General features: G+C 35.9%; 1 protein-coding gene across 1 annotated transcript in view; it reads left to right on the top strand.

Moving 5' to 3' along the window:
- Positions 1 to 19803, top strand: part of PCLO (piccolo presynaptic cytomatrix protein) — a gene marked incomplete at its 5' end in the record, with an annotated part of 328275 nt that overhangs the window by 245051 nt on the left and 63421 nt on the right. The window contains 6 exons of the mRNA XM_083859465.1: positions 2504 to 2715; positions 7339 to 7389; positions 8257 to 8387; positions 10021 to 10047; positions 13558 to 13651; positions 19648 to 19719. Of these exons, the coding sequence (XP_083715591.1) occupies positions 2504 to 2715; positions 7339 to 7389; positions 8257 to 8387; positions 10021 to 10047; positions 13558 to 13651; positions 19648 to 19719 (587 nt within the window). The remainder of the gene's footprint in view (positions 1 to 2503; positions 2716 to 7338; positions 7390 to 8256; positions 8388 to 10020; positions 10048 to 13557; positions 13652 to 19647; positions 19720 to 19803) is intronic.

Below are 19803 nucleotides of genomic sequence, written 5' to 3'. Positions count from 1 at the left end.
ATAAAACCTGAAAATTGTATGTGATATAAGCTAGGATGTTAGCATTGTAAGTTCTGATGTTACATCCCAAGTATTGCCATGGGTAGAAAGGTGACCGTAAGGCCTTATATAAAAAGTCAAAAGAAGGGGATTGAGTGCACCCCCAATGAGTTTGCAGACAACACCAGTTTGGGCAGGAGCGTTGATCTGCTGGAGGGTGGGAATGCTCTGCAGAGAAATCTGGGCAGGCTGGATTGATGGGCCAAGGCCAATTGCATGAGATTCATCAAGTCAAAATATCAGGTCCTGCATCTGGGTCACAACAACCCCAGGCAGCCCTGCAGGCTGAGGGCAGAATGGCTGGAAATCTGCCCAGAGGAAAAGGACCTGGGAGTGCTGAATACTGTCAACTTTACCTGTGATATATTATTGTCCTTTTTCCTTCTGTTGCCCCCTAAAGTTTACTTTGCCCAGCCCCTGGGTTTGCACCTGAGTCAGTACCTGGCCAATGAGTTGCTGATGTCCCCAAGGCCTCGTCTGCCATCCTGTGTTCAAACCTTGCAGCTCTCTGCTGTCACCCCTGGCCTCTGCTCCTATAAAACTGCATTATTAATCTGGAGTCATAAATACTTCGGTCTGCAAAATGCAATTACAGCTGTGCTTTTCTATATCAAAATAATTAAGAATGGGCACTATACCACACCACTATACAAGGTGAAGTGTAGCTCAGACAAATTTAGGTCGTAGCCACCCGGTCATTGGGCAGTTGCTGTTGCAGCCCTAGAGGCTAAAACCAAGCTCCCAACAAACTGCAGCAAGTCCAGATAAAAAACAGGTCCTAAGACCTGTGTTCATAGAACCATAGAATTGTCAGTGTTGGAAAAGACCTCAATAAAAATACCTGTTAGCTTAATATAACATTTGTGGCCTGCTATAAGTGACAAAAAACCCCAATATTTACTGGGTACAGGGATGCAATAGCAATTGTCAGTTTTGTTGTGTGTTCTAAGGTGGCAGTGCTTTTGGATTTCCTGCTGTTCAATCAATACCACAACTGCAGGCTTCAGTCGTTGTATCAGTCAATATCTAAGCTAACTTTGAATCTACATGCACAATCTTACCAGTAATGCAGCCCCTCAGCAAGCTCAGTGCAGATTAGGATTGCTTCACTCACCATTCCGTGGTCTACTCTGGGTTCTGTGGTTTTGTGGCTGCTCTTTTGTCTATCAGTACCTAAATTACCTGGATTGAATTCTCCATTTTCTAACCATGTAAAATTTCCTAGCTATTAATATACTTACCATCAAGCTACCTTTAGTTGAAAATTAATGTAATTGATAATAACTGAAAGACTAAGTATGACAGAGCTTTGAAGCAGAGCTAACCACATCTTTTTTTTTTTAATTTGTGAGCAGATCAACACCACCAGAAGCATTGAAAGACAAAAAAATCAGTTTTGTAAAGGACAAAAACTAGAATAAACCAGCTTTTTTATTAATGAAGAAAACTCAAAATCAGAAGGAACAGAAATAAAAGAAAATTGATCCATTCTTGCAGGCATGCTTCCTCCTAGTCTGGCAATCTTCTAGTGATTTCTAAGTTGGAACAACTCTATAGACTTCTTGCCATTACCTCTGAGGTTTGGCAGACTGTACTTTAGAAAGGAGCAATCTCCTTTTTCTCTGAATGAAAAATGAATTAGCCAAGCAGACAGGATAAACCTAAAGTCTTGCTTTAAATCTCTCATACTTCTGAGAACCTGGGAATCAAGATGTGCCTAGCATCTTTTTAATTCTATTCAGTCTAGCATATATGAAACTTACTTGACTTCATTTCTGTATGAAATAAAAATTGTAATCTCAAAAGAGTAAATTCCTCCCACTCATTCCTGGGCAGCAGGGAGGGCAAGCAGACTCCTGCTACAGATGCCTCACAAAGTGTGAGTAATAGGGAAAGATGAATCAGGGCATTTCGCCTTCTTTTGTTTACAATTTTTCTTCTTTGATTAATTTGTGGTAGTAAATTTTTGAGGCTTTTTTTCTCTTTATTTTTGTATAAATTATTTCAGGAGCAGTTCTGTTCAATGTCCAGTTGATTTTAAAAGTTAAAATGAGGCTTAAACCTTTTAGAAGAAAGTTCAGATACTTAGTGAAACTTGACCAGTTCCAAACAATAAATCATAGCACAGACCAGTTTTAAAACTGTAATTTGCTTTGTTTTAATTCAACAATGATCAGCAAAGCCTGTTTTTCTTCCCCTAGAAGTACTTCCTCAGAAAGCTTTTAGGTAAAGAGCATTAGGAAGTAGCACTAGCACAGAAAGATTGGAATTGGGATGTTGATATTGTGGGAGAGATGATTCTTTTTCACAGGATGCCTTTTGCCTCTTCAAAGTATACACGCAGATGACATGAAAACTTGTAAGGATTGTTATGCTGTCCTTGTACGATGGTAAGATGGATTTGGATGTGCTGGCAGTTATCAAATAATGCAAATTATTACAAAACTCTCTTGCTTTAATCCAGTAGATAAAGCAAAGTCTCCAGGGGTTGATCCCAAGCAGCTGGCTGCAGAGCTCCAAAAGGTTTCTCTACAGCAGTCGCCTCTGGTTGCTTCTTCAGGAGTGGAAAAAGGATCTCATGTCCACTCTGGAACCACTTCTGCCACCTCCAGTGCTGTTCCTAGCCCTGGTCAGCCTGGTTCTCCCTCAGTGAGCAAAAAGCGGCACAGCAGCAAGGTAAGAAATTTCCAAGTTATGGAGCAAGAACATTTTGATGACAGCAAGAAACTGCCTGTTTACCTTTTTTAGTGCAGCAAGAAATCCCAGTACATCTTGGAAAACTCGTTTCCTGGATAACAATGAATATTACTCTTAAGATAGTGAATCTGGACATAAAGAAAGATCACATGATTTATTCAAGAGATTTGTCCCTCCCAAAAAAAAACCAAACCAAAACAAAACAAAAAAAAACCTTAATATTATTTTTTTAAAACAAAATAACTGCTCTTTACAGCCTTTGTTGCTTTTGCTTTTTAAGTGTATCCTATATGGTGGTGTGGTACTATTTCCACTAAAGAAGCTGATAGTACTAAGACCGTAATTTCCCCCTCTGTGCTAAACTGTTGCTTAAAGTGCTACAAGCTATGAATAATCATAGCAATAGTAAGTAAGTTTCTAAAAGTCAGGGAAAAAGATCAAAAACAAAATTTAGCATTAAAATGTGCTTTGTCACTAGCTAATTCCTGTGAACTTGCCAAGCATAATTTCTCATTTTCTTTGCCACATCCTGTCTATTCCTCAGCTGAAGTTTTCCTGTTCATCCACACACCTAAAAAGGGAAGAGTAGAAATTCAGCAGCAATTTTTCACTGTCGAAACTGCAAACTAGATTATAAAGTCATCTGTCACATGTTTGCATTTTGTGGCAAAAAAGTCAAGGCCTGAAGTAAAACTCAATTCTGTGCTTAAGCAATTTGCAGGAGTGCTGATTGCTGTCCTGAAAATATCCAGCTTCTGACACAATGCTTCACATTGCAAACAAAGTGCTTTTCTAGACATTTATTACTCTGCACCTTTATTCTTTTTTAGGACTGTCAGGTTCCTACTGTTCCTACTGGGTTATAGTTATGTTTGTATTTTTTTGATTTGAACACATGAGTTAGGTACTGGACAAACCAGAACCAGCAAATGGTGTCTGCTCATTTCAGACAGTTCTTCAATATTGCTTAATCCTTAGGTCAATTGTAGTTAGGTTCTCTATAGCATACTCTGGATATTGTATACATTTACATATGAACTAGTTTTCCATGTGCATGTTTTTTCGCCACAGAGAATAATCTGAAGTACAGTTCCTGAGACTGGGGGAAATCTGCCATCACAGTGCAGGCGCTGCATGGAGATAGCAGGGTTCATAGTACACATGCTACCATCTACACTGAAATGTAGAACCACATTCCTAAATTCAGAGTGTATGGAGATTCAAAAGTCCTTGCTGTGCAGTACGTTCTGGAGAGGTGCCCCATTCTGTCCACTTGAGGAGACTGGGTTCTCAGCTTTGGCACTATAGCAGGTCAGCTATAAATTTGGATCCATAAACTTAATTTCCTGTTTCACAGAGGATTTAGGATTCTTTTATGAAAATTCAGCTGTAGGCTTATAAAGATGAAACAAAAAATTGTTAGAACTAATGTCTTTATGTAGGAGATGCGAAAGTCAGAACTAGTCAGGTAAATATTTAAAACATCCTTTGCTTATTTGTGAAAATCATGTTGAGAGGCAGTTCTTTCATAACAAGCATAGCTCTTGTTGACTTGTATAGTTTCTGTTCATTGACTTCAGGCCAAGTTTATAATGGTGTTGAGCTCTGCTAGAAGAGAAAGCTCATCCTTTCTGGAACTGCTCTTTGCCTTGGGCTGAAAGCACTTCTAGGCAGCCCTGCCAAAGTATCATGACAGACTAAATATCCACACTGCCTAGTTGTTTTTGCAACTGTTTTTATTTTTAGCAAGTACTTTTTAAAATATTTTTGTATAGAATATACACTCTAGAAAATGTTGTAGTCTCTGCCATATTCCGTAGTGCCAATTTTCTCATGTTTAATGGTACTACAGAAGGTGATAGTGCATTGAAGCCTGGCATTAACCAGTTTCATCTCAGGGTCATCACAACCTTCTTGAGCAGGTGTGATGGCATTACAAAGCACCATCTCTTACACAGGGTGTGTGAGTGCATGCAGGAGTATCAAAAGTAATTAGAATGAAAATAGATTAGCCAACAAAGGAGAGATTTAACCCTTGGAAGCCTTGAGCTGAAAATATCTTGTGCAGATATCTTTCTTTTGTAGTGTAAATGTATGATCATTCTATGGTGCAGATTACATCCAGGACATAAATGACCTTTAGAAACATTTAATATGAAGTATGGATTTTTTTTTTTCCTGTATCCTCAGATCCTTTAGGTTCTAAAAACATCAACTGTGAAATACTTTCCCTCTTTACAAATTAAGCCTCACTGAGCCCAGGATAAAGAAAGATACTTATTTGCATCTCTACCTCTCAATATGGAACCAAGTTCAAAATTGGCCCAGCTCTGAGCCGGGGGTTAGACCTTGAGAAGTCTCTTTCAGCCTAAATTATTCATGTTTCTTTAACATATATGGATAATTTTTCATGATCAGTTTAAAATCTGCTGACATCAGAGAAGACAGAATATTTAATGTATTGAATCACAGCCTTGTAAATGATGCAGGGATTCAACAATGATATAGAAACATAAAATTGCACATTTATTTTTATAGACTCCACTTTACAAACTACACCTTAACCACCTTTGGACGTCTCAATGCAAATTCATCATGCCCATTCCCTTCTCTATTAACTCCTCCTACATTATCCATACTCATAGATTCCTTATTCAATGACATTCAGAGTGAACAAACTCATTATTCTTGCTATTCCAACCCATGAAAAATGAGAGCATTTAGACTACCTGGCAGTGATTTCATAGCCACAGCAAAGCTCCATGTCATTTTTGGTGTTGTCAGTATTGTCAGTGCTAGTACAGCCTGAGGTCAGGACTATTAAGTATAATAAAATCCATTTGTAGAGGTAAAGTATGAAAAATATAAGCCATTAATGTCCTACTTTGAAAGACTGCATGATGCTCAGGTAGCTCCCTGTCTTTGGTAAAAGAAGTGGAATTCACTTTCTGAATAGTCTTGTCAAGGACCTAAGAAGTTTTAAGAGTATTTTACTATCAATCTAAAATTTCATTTCAGATTCAGAACATTTTATAGACTATGGATGACGTATTTTAGCTGTTGGATGGATTAAACTTCTTTAAAATCTTTGTAAGCTATCAAGAGAAGCTGATTATAAAACTTTTCATGAGAATTATTTTTCAGATGCAAATGCATTTACAGACAAATTAATTTTGGTTTGGTTTTGTTTCTTGGTTTTCTGGTAAAGCTTGTGCTCATAAAGAAACACATCTAGAGGGCAAGGTAAAGCATTAAACTAAACAAGGATAAGGCAACACGAGACAGTAAATATATGCATATAACAGGTAGATTAGGACTACCTTTCTCCTGTGTTTTCATTTTGATAGTATTTAGCTGGGTTTTTTCTGGGATTAGTTCTCATTTGTAGATCTGACTGATTGAGAGGATATTTCTTCAACACAAACCTGAAAAGGGTAGTGCATCACCTTAACTGCGTGCTGTGGTGCAGGAAATGTGGGCACTTCATTGGCCTAATTACAACACCCTAAAAGAGCCTTGAAGGGTTTCCTTGGAGTGTAGGACAGCACAGAAGGGCCAGGTGGGTTTTCTTCTTCTCAGAAAGTGATAGAAATACAAATTACATGGAATAAATGTCAGGCAGCTGCTCACATCTGGAGGAATAGGAAATGACAGCTTCCAGACCAGTCTCCAGAGAACAGTAAGTTTGTCCTTATTTGCACCCTTTGTTTTTGGCTGCATCAACCAAGGAAGCAGATACAGAGAGAATGCAAAAATATTCAAATCCTACTACTGAAACAGAGCTTTCTTGCTTGACTGATGGCTTGAAGATTAGAGGCTGATCTAGAGTGGCTCGAGGCCACCAACGTTTAACATAACAGTGTATTTTTGTGAGTTCAGGATTCTAATGAAGTGATGATATTATTTTCTACCAACAAACAGGAGGGGGAAAAAAAGGCAGAGAGAAACATTAAGGATTTTATTGCTTTTTGTCAAAAAACCTAGACAAGTTCAATGATAAAGGAGAGAGGAAAGTGAGGACAGAAAATATAAATTTCGTGTCACAGAAAGTGTGAGGAGGAATTTGAAGATGAGGTGTAGCTGAATTGGCTAGCAGAAAACACAGAATAAAGTAAAAGACATTATATGAGATGGCTTGCCATTGTGTAATCCACTGATACACATCACTTAGTTTTAGTACCATTTCCACCCTTTCTACCCACTTTCACCTGAACTTAGTTTAAATTAGAGTAACTTTTCTCTCTCTCTGCCTTTCTCATATTGACAGAAATATACAATTGTTTTTATTTGTCATGGTCCTTTCTTTCTCTTGGCAACATTCGTGTTTGTTAGATAGGGTTAATGCTGTGTGGTTTTTTTCTCTCCTTGTCTGCTCAGGCTGTAAAGATTTGGTGTTGAAGTTGTTTGATTCTGTACCTGCATAAAGGCTGATCAAAATGGCTAGACTGGACTTTAAGTGCTGTTGAAATACATAACCATTAGTTTTAACTGTAACAACTGTAGACAGTTGTTTTTTAAAAAAAATTTGTGGCAATATAGCAGCATAAACCACAGCTGATAAAAAAGTTAACTTTGAAAATCTATGTGTTTTTAATCTGACAGCCCACGGAAACGACAAAGTCTGCTTCCCACCCAATCACTGGAGAAATACAGGTAAATATGTAGGTTTTGCTGTGTAAATTGTTGTTGATATTGGGTATTGTTGATATTGTTGATACTGGCTGTGTTTTTCTGTGAAATAAATTTGCATAAAACTATCTCCATCAACTTATTTCTTATTCAACTCCAATCACTTAAAATGTCACTAACATAAGTCAGTGCTTGATTTTTGCACTCGCCTTTAATGTTGGATTATGAAATACAGCCAGAAGAATGGAAAATGCTGCTGTTCCCAAAGGCATTAAAAGGATAGTTAAATTAGTTTTAATCCTTAATCTTTGGCCATTTATTGTGGTTTTCCTTAGAAATTCCCTATCTGTTTACACAGAAGCAAGAACCACTGTGAGTTTCTTATAGTGCAGTGTATGCCATACCAAGTTTATGGCTATCTCTTATGTAAATTGTCTTAGGCTTTTAAAACACTCAAAAAGAGAACAGCAGAATAATTGAAGCCTAACTTCATGTAGATTTCTGGGGGTTTTTTTCCCCCTTGATTAACCTCTCTCTTTTATGTTAGTGCTAAGAGTCTTTCCATAACATTATAACATCCTTGTCAGACTTGGCTCAGGTAGATGTGTGTAGCTAACATTCAATAAACTGTCTATTGTTCAGAATAATATCAAGGGTTCAGATTTCCCTTGCTTTTTCCTGATTGGAATATGGGTGTTTCCCTTTTTGTCAAGGCCCAATGATCTAACATCTCGTTGTAGTCAGGAGAGAGACAGAAACTTCTGAAATGTGTTTATTTGGAGGGAACATAGAGGTCTAAAACTCATTTTATTCAAAGGGTTTAGGAGATCTTGAATCACACAGAAATTAAAAGTAACAAATAACCCTACTGTGTTTTAATGCATTCACCAGCTTCAAATCAACTATGACAAACACCTTGGCAACCTTATCATCCACATCCTTCAGGCAAGAAACCTTGCTCCCAGAGACAACAATGGTTATTCTGACCCCTTTGTGAAAGTTTATCTTCTTCCAGGGAGAGGGTAAGTGTAGGACAAACTTTAAGCTGAACTTTATTTTAGTTTAGGTTTGCTACGTGTCATTAATAAACAGACCTAAGAGTTACTGCTATAGAAAATCCAGGTGCAACACCAGCAAAAAATGGTAGATTTTTAATACAGAGTCAGATTCTATTCCCAGGAGAATATACCTACTTTGCTAATGACCTTAGGAATTTTATGATCATTCCTGTAGATATATGGGGTTTTATTTCATATTTCCTTTTAAAAAATTACAATACATGTAAAAATATTTAAAATAACAACAGTCTCAATAGAAATGCACAAAATAGATGCAATACTTTCTGTAATGTAGAAAGCTGCATGTTAAGTTTAACATGGAAGGGTTGCTTCAGCTCAAGGAAATCTGAATTTAGGCTTGATTTTCAAACAAGCAAAATTAAAATACCTGAGAGAGATTTAAGGTTGCAGTACAAAAGCCATGAAATACTGGCCAGAAAACAATGTCTCCATAAGTGTTTTATGGTGGAATTTTTTTTTTTTTAAGATTGAAGATATGGTTTTAGAAATACTACCAATTTTTTATTTAATGACTCTACAATCACTTTTTAATCTAATGACTGTAAAATCACTAATCATTTTTTCACAAATCATTGATTTTTTTCACTCTGTAGTTACAAATAGCTCATTATTACTGCTTTTAAAAGATATGTTTCTTTATCAGCAATATTAGAACTATTTTTTGGCCCTAATGTTACAGAATGTCATATGTATGTGGAGAATGCATAAGAATACATGGTTAGAATAATGTTGCTGATTTCAGCGACACAATAGATATATCTAAAAGTAAGCTGATGGATCAGACTCTATATTGCAAAGACAGATTCCTGCAAACTCCCCTGGTTGTGTAATAATACTCATACTAAAAGACTCTTAGGAAAGAACAATTAAAATGAAAATCTGTATTTCTGTTCTACTCAAACTAACAGGAAAGTGGATGCTCAGGTCACAATTCACCATTTGGTGTATGGGCAAGCACCACTAAATGCATGAGTGGTACAAATAAAGCCACACATTTTCTTTTGTGGCTTGCTAATTCCATCTATAGAGTATTCAATATTGTTCAGTAGCATTGGCCCAAAACTATTACTGAATGTAAGGGGAAGAGGTGCTAAAGATTGAGAAGTTTTAAAATGCACTTAAGACTCTTGTAAAATGTTTGACAAATCAATCTTAGTGGGAATTTTGCAGGTATATTCACTGATATAGAAATAAGATTTTGAACTGAAGGCATGTTCATCCAATAACATCAGTTTAAAATTGTTGACAAGTTATGAAGAGCTGGATTTTAGTTTTGTTTGGGTTTATTATTTCAAAACATGTTACAGTTTTGCATGTAACTTGGACATTTAGGGAATAATGAAAATGAAGAGCTTCTTAAAAGTCCCAGACTTGTTTCTGGAAGTAGAAATGTGGGCTGCTACTGAATAACTTTTATTTGTAATTCAGTCCATACTAGGCTTCTTATTCTTCCTAATGCCTCTATTTCCTTTGATTCTGATACTACCCATAATTCATGTTTTCTTCCATTTCTGTTCTCATTTTCTCTTACGCTGCTTCCTCTGTTTCCCTAACTCTGTAAATTCTGGATATGCAGACAAGTGATGGTTGTCCAAAATGCCAGGTAAAGTGTACTACCTTCCAACTTCATTCTTTCATTTTTTGTATGCATGAATAGGGCAATGAGCCTGTACGTTGAACTACAGATTTCTCTTTAGTTCTGATGGCATGAAACTGTGGTATGGTTTTGGTTTTCATTTACTAATTAGGTAATTTCCAGGAGCTGGAAACAAGTAGTTAATGCTCCTTGGTGCTGTATTATTCTAGGGCCAAACTCTGACCACAAGCCAAATGTCTTTTGAAGTCTGGAAGAATTTAGTTCAGAGATATCTAAAACTTCATTCTCACCCACTGAAAGCTGAAAAATAATTAACTGTGAACCTGTATCAAGATTTTGAATGGTGGAAGTGCCAAGAGAAACAGGCTTTCTTTGGTAAAGAAAGGGAATATTTTTGTCTATTTATCTTGCACAGTGTATAGACATTAAAACCAGGTATAATTCTAGAAAATTGCCCAGATGGACAAATAAATCTTCTTGACCACATAAGTGGTTATTTGTGGTAAACAAACTTGAAATTTACTTATTGAAATTAGGAGTGCCTTGTTTGTCTCAGAAACATAAGGCAAAGTTAAATTCTCAAGATGTACTAATATCAGCCCAGGCTAAGCACATAAGAAATATTCCAATGCTAATTTTAAATTTGTTTAAAAGTAATAACCTGAGTAAACAAGTGATCAGATTAATTCCAATAAACAGTTTTCTATCATTTTTCTTTTTTTTAATTAGTAAAATGATTTAATGAATATGTTAAAATTACACATTTCATATGTGTGTCCTATTATAATTTTTAACACAATTATTCTATTCTGAGTTTTTTGTTGCATTTAATACATTATATTATATATTAATGAATTATTAATCAAGGAATCAGAGAGAAAATATAAATAAGATATATGTAGTTTGTATCTTTTCACATAGTGTACTCTTTGAATTTCAAATGCAAATTATTTTATATTAAGTGATATACCAGTGACTGGTTTAATGAATGCATTTTATGAAAGCATCTTCATCTGTTAATCTGTTAGTTGTTAATCTGTTAATTGTTGGGGGAAGGTGCATCAGGGATATGAAAACTTAATGTGTTTGCCAGATCCTTCCCTTCAGAGGTCTAGAAACCTTCATCTGCCATCCAGCTTAGCCTGGTTCTGCACCTCCCTAGAAGAGGTCAAGGTCTCCTGCCTCCCTCTCCAACAGATGCAGAACACAGATTACATGGATGTGGGATCAGCTCACCCTTACAGTTTAGATCCAAATATTCCATGGACTTCACTGGAAATATTTCAGAGCTGCCATGTTAACAACAATTTCATCTTTTGAAAGCTCTGGAACTCAACACTGCATGAATCACCTTCTCACATACTTCAAAAAAGAGTCAGAAACTTTGAAAAGGTGATGAAGCTCTACTGTTGCAAAAGGAGATCCAAGGAAGGAAAGAGAATGTTGGTGACATTTTCTTGGCTGAGTGTGCAAAGGATTCTTTCCCACTTTCTTCAGGAAATGAATGTATATCAGTTCCCTACAACCAGTAGATCATAGGACATCTAAACAGGATGTTCTAGGCAGGGGATGTTTTTCTCATACCAGAGGGTGGAAAAAGAAGGCTACTGAGGTGCTTTAAAATTTTTACTGCATTGCTGAATACAATTCACCATCAAAATCTCATTTCAAAGTGGATCCAAATTTTGTATTTCAGCTTTCTTTCCAAGATATGCAAAGAAATAGCTTTGAGTGAGTTTCTTTTTCATATGATCTTGGTCCCCCTAAATTTTAAATCACCCTTGCCATTCTGTGCTATGGCTGATAGAACTCTGGAGACCTGCTGCTTTCTTCTCATAAGCAGAGGTGAACAGAGACTTTGTTTCATGGGTCCCAAAACCCTTCACATTTTTCAATAAACTGAATGACAGTGGATAGAAAATTTCCAAGAAAATAAGTGGAAATGCATATAGAATGACTAGGGAAAAAATGTAAGGAAAAATAGCTGCTTTTACTTCAATATATCAGGCTAGTAGGCAGCCTGGATAGGGCCACCTCATTTTGGAGAATAAAGCCACTCTGCAATCCAGATTAATTAGCTGGGATCACTGCACAGCAGAATTGAGTTTATAGAGTGAAATTGCTGGTGCTGAAGTCCCAATATCAACATGCATGTGCCAGTAAAGTACATGTATCTTTCACATAATCATAAATCAGAAATGTTCCAACTTGGTATGGTACATCATTAGTGACTGGCTGATTAAATGAGTTCCTGAGTGATCCTTCTCTGTTAATCCCATATAAAAAGAATTAGTACATTTGGTCTGGGACCATGACACAGTATGAACCAAAACAGTTAAATGAGAAGTGAGAATAATACACTACCAAAATTTATTGTAAAGGAACCAGAAGAGAGTCTAATGTGGCATATACAAAATGGCACAAAATAATTATTTTGTGCCATTTTGTCTTAGTGCAGGAGAACTGTCCTGGGAAAAATTTGTTTTGCAATAGATGTAGCAGATATGTACTTGCAGATTGACAAAAAGAGTTTCTTTACCTTAAATCTTGGGGGTTGTTCAAAGTATTAAAAGGTCCTCATGTCTTCTACCCAGATTTTTTCAGTTGTCCATTAAAATTAATGTTAAATTAAAATTGGAATGAAAGCAAATATAACATCAAAGCTCACAGAGCTAGATGAATCCATATTCTATTTGAGATTAGTATATTGCTTTCTCCACACTCAGGAAATGCAAAGTACAATATAAAGCATTAGTGAGTCTTTTTAAAAACAGATAATGCAGCCAAACCTTTGTTCTTGGCTATTGACAAAAAAAAAAGAAGTCATGATCTTGATGCCCTTTTATGTTTCTTTCCAGTAGAGTTAGAGGGATAGGTAGAGAACAGGATCAATAAGAAATTAGTGTTTCAATCATTAACAGGATATTAGTTACTTTATGGCATTCATTAAATGTGTTTGTGAGATGGGATTCCTGTAATTAGAGATTGCAACCTATAAATATAATGAATTTGTGCTACTTTAAAGTGCTAATGGGATGGTCATGGAAAAGAAATCAATGCATAATCACATCAATTTAGAATCAGAGCCCAATACCTACAATGAGAGGACAAAGTATATGTGCATATGCTGACTGGTGCTTTATCTTGAAATGGTTTTAGGCAAAGCAAGCATGCTGAAGAGTCAGGAGATGTTTTAAAAGACTGTCTCAGAAAAGCAAAAAACATACCAAAGAAAACATTTCAAAGGCTGTCATTGTCCTCTCATAACCCTGAATTGCTGCAGAAATGGAAGATACAGCTCTTTTCTTTTTCTGGTTTTTGGTTTGAGTGTGTTTTGAGTTTTTTGGGGTTTGGTTTTGTTTGTTTGTTTTGTTTTTGTTTTTGTTTTTGTTTTTGTTTTTGTTTGGGTTTGTTTTTGTTTGGTTTTTTTTTTTTTTTTTTTTTTTTTTTTTGTATTAGAGCTGAAAGAAACAAAAGATTGCTGATGTAATGTTTTATTCTTTTGTTCAAATTCAGTGCTGAGTACAAGCGGAGAACTAAGTACATACAGAAAAGCTTGAATCCTGAGTGGAATCAGACAGTCATTTATAAAAATATCTCCATGGAGCAGGTGCGTGACTGGTGGGGCTCTTCAGTGCCATTTGCTGCTTTATTATTTGCATGGTCTGCAGTGCTCACTGTGAAGGAAGCAGTGCTACTGGCAATTCTCTGACCCCGTGTAAAATCTTCCCAGATTTAGGAGAAATTCTGAATTCTTTCCTTGCCTCTGATAGAGCTTACTATGGAAATACCCTTTTCTTGCCCTTCTACTCATTGAAGTGGTAATTTCTGGGGATTACACTCATAATCATAAGTGCAGATGTGACGATTTAAAAAACGATAATGGAATAAATTAATGAGGCGATAAATTAAGATGTAATTTTCTGAAGTAGAAATCATAGTCACACCTTGTTCCAAAAGCCATGCAAGCTCACACAAAGCACAGTTCCTACTATTTTTTATTTTAAAATATTTATAAAATGTACATATACATTTTTAGATTTATCAGCAATTTATATCAATATCTTGAGATATGAATCACATGAAAAAAAATTAGAAGATATTTGATTTCCTTTGCATAGAAAGATTTAACTCACGTCTGGGAAGGATGTCAGCAGAGTCTTCTCTGTTTCTTGGTGGCTTCCTAACTCCAGCTGTGCTTCTGAAGCAGTATGAAGAAATTGAGTCCTCTACTCCTCCATCTCTCCCCATAAAGGACTTTTTACCAACTTGAAAAAGATATAAAAGGCAAAATAATGATTTTTTTTTTTTTAATTATGAAGTATGTTTTATAGAGTATTGGATTTGCATGCAGTCCTCAATCTTCTTGCTTTCCATTCTGTTTTGTTCTTGATACTTTCAACTTCACTTTACAATGCCATTTAATCTTTCAGTACTTTTAAAAAAGCCCAGAATAACCAGGCCCTTTGGTGAATAGATTTCTCAATGCTTTTAATATTCTTCTCCATCAGAACCCTGAGACCTCAATACAATCTTCCCAATTTAAAAATTCTTTTTTTTTCCTCTTCTTGTTCATGGAGAAGAACATGGATTAAGATACTCATTTTTGCATGGAACAAAACCCTTTCCACAGATGGATTTGCCTTGCTGCTCATGTAATCTACACATGTGGACTTAACACAGATTGATCTCAGATTTACTCCAGAGGTGTCCTGTTGTAGGTAGTGGTTGGTAGGATTTTCTCACTGCTTCATGCAGGCTTTTATAAATGGTAGCTATTTGACAATTAAAGAACCAGAAGAAAACCACACTGATGTTTGCCTAGCTGCAATATAAACCCTGAGTCTTCTTGGTTTGGTGAAATAGTTTGGTAAGTCTTTGCAATATTTCCAAGCTCAGTTTTTCATCTAAGAAAGATTCTTCAGTTTTCTAAATTTGCTTGGGGATTCTGCTGTGACATTTCCCAGAGGGGTTGTTAAGAGTGATGGGGTGTTGTAAATTCAATGGCTGTTTGGTGCTTTGCAAACAGATAAGGATATTAATCTAAGATTTCTTGGACACTGATTTTAATGACAAAAAAAAAAACAAACCCTATAACTTTAATGTCAGCTTTTGGACCATTATTCAATGAAATTTGCCTTTAGTTCGTGTTGCTGAATTCTTTAGATTTTTGCTTTCTATTTGCAAATCCCCCTCCTTTTCCCTTGCTCTGAGACTGTTATGCAGTGTTTATGGTTTTAAGTGTGTAAACTTTATTTGAGCCCCACTGTTGTGTGCAGAGAACACTGTTTCTTTCCATACCTTTCCATGGCCTGTATCTACTGCTAAGATACAGATGTGTGTGACTTTTCTCCTAAAAAATTCCATGTCCTGGCATAGAGAATATCCAGTGAAGCACGTTTCAAAATCACAAATAATTCAATGCTGATGATAAGTATCCTCTACAGTCTGAAGAACTCTCACCATGTAGGAGACCATCATTTGTACTCATAACCTTCACAAATATATATTTCAAAATAGTTATGGACATAAATAGAAATACTAGACAATAATTGCATTAGACTGAGAATAGTGTTCTGTTTACCAAGAAAACAAAACTGCATCACACACTGTTACACAGAGTTAGCAGTCACATTCAAACTTAAATTCAAGAATTTTTAGATACAGTATTTCTTCAAAGAAACATCTTCTTTCCTCCATGCTTTTTTCTCTCCATCAAAGCATGCACTGCTTGCAGACAGCAAATAAGCACTATTAAAGATTTCCTAATATGGTTCTTTTAACGTCACTGTCTAGACTTTAGCTGGTTTACAATTTTTTTATTTTCTTTTTTTCTTTCATAAACCAGCTGAAATTAAAGTGAAAATAATTATGGGAGATAGATCATTCTTTGAAATGAAACAGACTTTTTCAAGGTCAGAACGATTAATTTTATCACATTTATAGCAAATTTTACTTTGACAGTTGGAGAAAAAATAAATTAAACTGTGAATATTTAGTAATTTAAGGGGTTTTTTAAGTTATAAAGTGGGAATAATTGCAATTTGAGAAGAAGGCTGAGTACACATCTTACAAATGCTTTGCAGGTATTGCTAACTCAAGTCCAATACCTACTCAGAGCAAGAAAGAAAGCATTAGAGTAATTTGAGTAAAAGATTATAAAAGATGTGAGTTCTGTGGCTGATGAGGCCATTGGCATACTATATGACCACACTGTAAGGTGAGCTTTTCTTTGCCTCCATTTCTTACTTGCAAGAAAGAAAATAAATGCATTTACTTAAATGAAATAATTCCACAAAGCAAATAGTTTTGCTGTAACTTACGTCTGTAATTTGAACGTAATCTATTTAGAAAGAGTAATATTTTCAAAATCCTTGAGTGATGTGGAAGTCTCTGTCCTATTTCCAAAAGTAAGAAAATCTTTTGTATGAACCAGTAAGATGTTGGTATTTAAATCTTAGTTAATATCTAGGACAAAAGAAAGTAAGTTCCTAAGTGACCCATAAAAAGTCTCTTTGTCCTTGTACTTTGTACCAAAGTACAAAGAGAAAAATAAAATGTTAAATATGAATGTAAACAAAATTAACTGTAATGGATTACCTAATACATTAATTTCTACTCATCAAACCTCCTGACTGAAATGACAATATTTTGTATTATTCCTGAAGTAATTATAGTATTATGCTTTTAACAAAGAGGAAAAAAAAGCTGCAGTAAAAGTATTTGTTTCCTAATGGAAATTCTAGTATGAAATTTTCAAAGAATATGTGTTAAATATTTTAAGTAGTGCACATTTAGCTGCACAGGCAGACACTATCCATAACATCCAGACATTTAAAATGATAAACAAGCCCTTCTGTACCAAAAGTTTTCTCATTGGCTGTTTCTGCAAATTCCTTCATTCTCTTTAAAATATGGCTGTCCATGGATAGCCTAAAGGAACTAGAGTTCACACACCGTAATGTGCTTCTAGGTGGAATTTTATTTATTTTTTTTATTGTTACTTTTTTTTCTCCACAATTAGTCTGAAATCAGTAATTGTTTGGTAAGACTTTATTCAGAGTGTGTTTGGAACTCATATGATGTTCACAGTATGCAGAGACTGCATTCCTTCTTTTTGTGACATTCATTTTCCTGTTGGTACATTGCCCACTTGCAGAAAGCCATGGTCAGACAGATAGAGGGTTCCTGCATCCCATTTCAGGATTGCTGTCTGTTCTATTCCTGATGAGCCTCTGAACTTCAGGATTCACAACCTAAAACTGATTGATGTGAGGCAGAACCCTCCGCTGCTGTGATGGTAAAATAGCTGCTTTTAAATTCAGCAGCGATTTAGTGCTCTTTGCCACCATAGTGGTACATAGATATATCTTCAGAAAAGCAGATTTTCCTCTGCTTTGAAACTCATTTCATGCACTCTGCCTAATAAAGGTCTTGCCATGGTTTTTCATTGTCATAATATTTTATGAAAGCTTTATTAAACTAAAAGGCTTAAAATAGATTTTGCAAAGTATAGAGTACTGTAAGTTTTCATCACAGTTTTATTATCACACTATTGCAAAGAGGCTAGCAAAGTACGGCTGCAGTTACTTGAAAATCTTTTCTATTTTCCCCTTTCTACCAAAAATTCTTCAAACCTCAGGGTTGTTTTTTTTCCCCATTCCCTGGGTCTATACATTCTTCTCTCTATCTTTTCACAGTCATCAAGAAGAAATCTCCTCTCAAAATAGCAACAACTGTGACAATACATTTCTGAAAAGTATTGTGCATTTTGTGCTATCCCTTTTTTAAATGGTAAAAATATATATACTTAATATAGCACCTAGCATAAAATTGTGTCATCCAGGAAGCCAAAGGCATCATGGACCAATGGGTGCTCAGCTCACTTTTTCAGGTTATTTTTCATGCTGCAGTTTAAATACTGTCTTGGAACAGCAAAGAAAAGGTGCTTTATTCAGTCAAGGAAATCAGTGTCAGAAATATTCTGTAAGCAATGTTCAAAACATATTTTTTTGTCCAAATTTTACTCTCATTTTTGCAGGGTATCTTTTAAAAGAATGCTTAGGAAGAATATCGCTCAATTATGTAAGAACAAAACAGAAAGATTAAAGAAATGCTCTCAAATATTTTTTTAAAAAAATCTACGGTTTCAAGTCACACTGTTGCCTGCTTAAAGAGTACATTGTTGGTGCTAAAAATAGTTTAATTCCCCTTTGTGTGGGTTTTCCAGGATATGCTGATTTGAATTTTCTTTTCACAGACATTGGCTTTGCATAGTTGCACATTTTTCTAAAGTAGGCTGGGAGCAGATGATATTCTGAATACATAATAACGAGATGAAATTATCACTTAAAGGCAATTGCAGGTTATTAGGAGCTGTCTTAGTCTTTTTCTGTATTAAACCAAGGGGTAAGGGAGGGAAATTGATGAGATCATGGTGCTAATAACACCAATGTTGTGGGTTCGATCTTGGATGTACAGACCATCCACTTAAGAGTTGCACTCAGTGATCCTTGTGAGTCACTCCCAACTCAGAATATTCTGTGGTTCTGTAAATAGCTGTGTGCTTTCATTGCAAGTATATTCAATATGTACAATAATTGGTATAGCTTATTTTTTTGAGCAATGACTTGATCCTTTGCTGTAGCTCTGTGCCCAGCAGCAAGTTAATAGAGCAGGGGGTGACAGGTGGCTTCTGTTAGGATGACAACCTCAACTATCATGTAAGAATTCTGAGTTCTTTTATTCGAGTATGTGAAGAGTCTTCTTTTTCTCAGTAATGCTTGCATTCTTCATTTATAACTTCTTAGCCCAACTTTGCTGACACCCTACAACCCACAGGATTTTGTCCTTTTCTCTTCCAAGCCACACAAATTTATTACTGCCTTTCCAGTCTTTTGCCCTAGCATGGAAAATCAGTAATCAATCCTGCCCCTACATGTCCTCAGAGACCCCTGGAAAAACACTCAGGTCAGTCTTTATAATGAGGTCAACTGTTTTGGTCAACAGTTTCTCAAACAAGTATTCTTACTATGGCCTATAGAAGAGTGTTTGACACAGCTATCATGCTTAGCAAGATCTGCAGATAGTGGGTTTTGACAACTGTCATTAATACCCAACAGTACAACTTGTCCACATGCCTGGATCACTTGCAGACCCTCACTGACTACACTGAATTCTGCAGGCACTAAAGCCTGTTCTTCACAGATGAGATTATGTAAATAGGGTGTTTGATGTAATACACTTGAAATTCACACTCAAATGCAGGTCAGCCAGATGTCTGAGTTCAGACAGATCTGATGAGGAGAAAAGCTGCAGGAACAAAAAAACGGGGCCTTAAAAATCAGTTTGACTCTTGTAATGGACATAAATTCTACCCAAAACAACTTGTGGAAATTCCTTAAATAGGGCCAAGCACAAGCCCATCTGGCCTGATAACAAATACTAGCGCCAAATTATTTTTCCCAGAACAAGGTTGATGAGAGGGTGAAAATTGCCTACCTGTCACTATAAAAAAGGATACATGGAGGAAATTATCTATAGAAACCACCATAAAGACTTGATCTGAAGTTTATGAGGTTAATTTTCCTTTTACTTGAATTGCAGCTGAAAAAGAAAACACTGGAAGTGACTGTCTGGGATTATGATAGATTCTCCTCAAATGACTTCCTCGGTGAAGTGAGTATCTTATTTCTTCCTCTCTACTAGTAATAACTGCAGGCTGTTATTTGGAGACTGTTCTCTTTCAAGGTATGGTACCTG

The sequence above is a fragment of the Zosterops lateralis genome (assembly GCF_965231275.1).
Source record: "Zosterops lateralis genome assembly, chromosome: 4".
In the NCBI taxonomy this organism is placed as follows: domain Eukaryota; kingdom Metazoa; phylum Chordata; class Aves; order Passeriformes; family Zosteropidae; genus Zosterops; species Zosterops lateralis.
The sequence above is the reverse complement of the archived record's forward strand: the minus strand, read 5'-3'. Positions and strand labels throughout refer to the sequence as shown.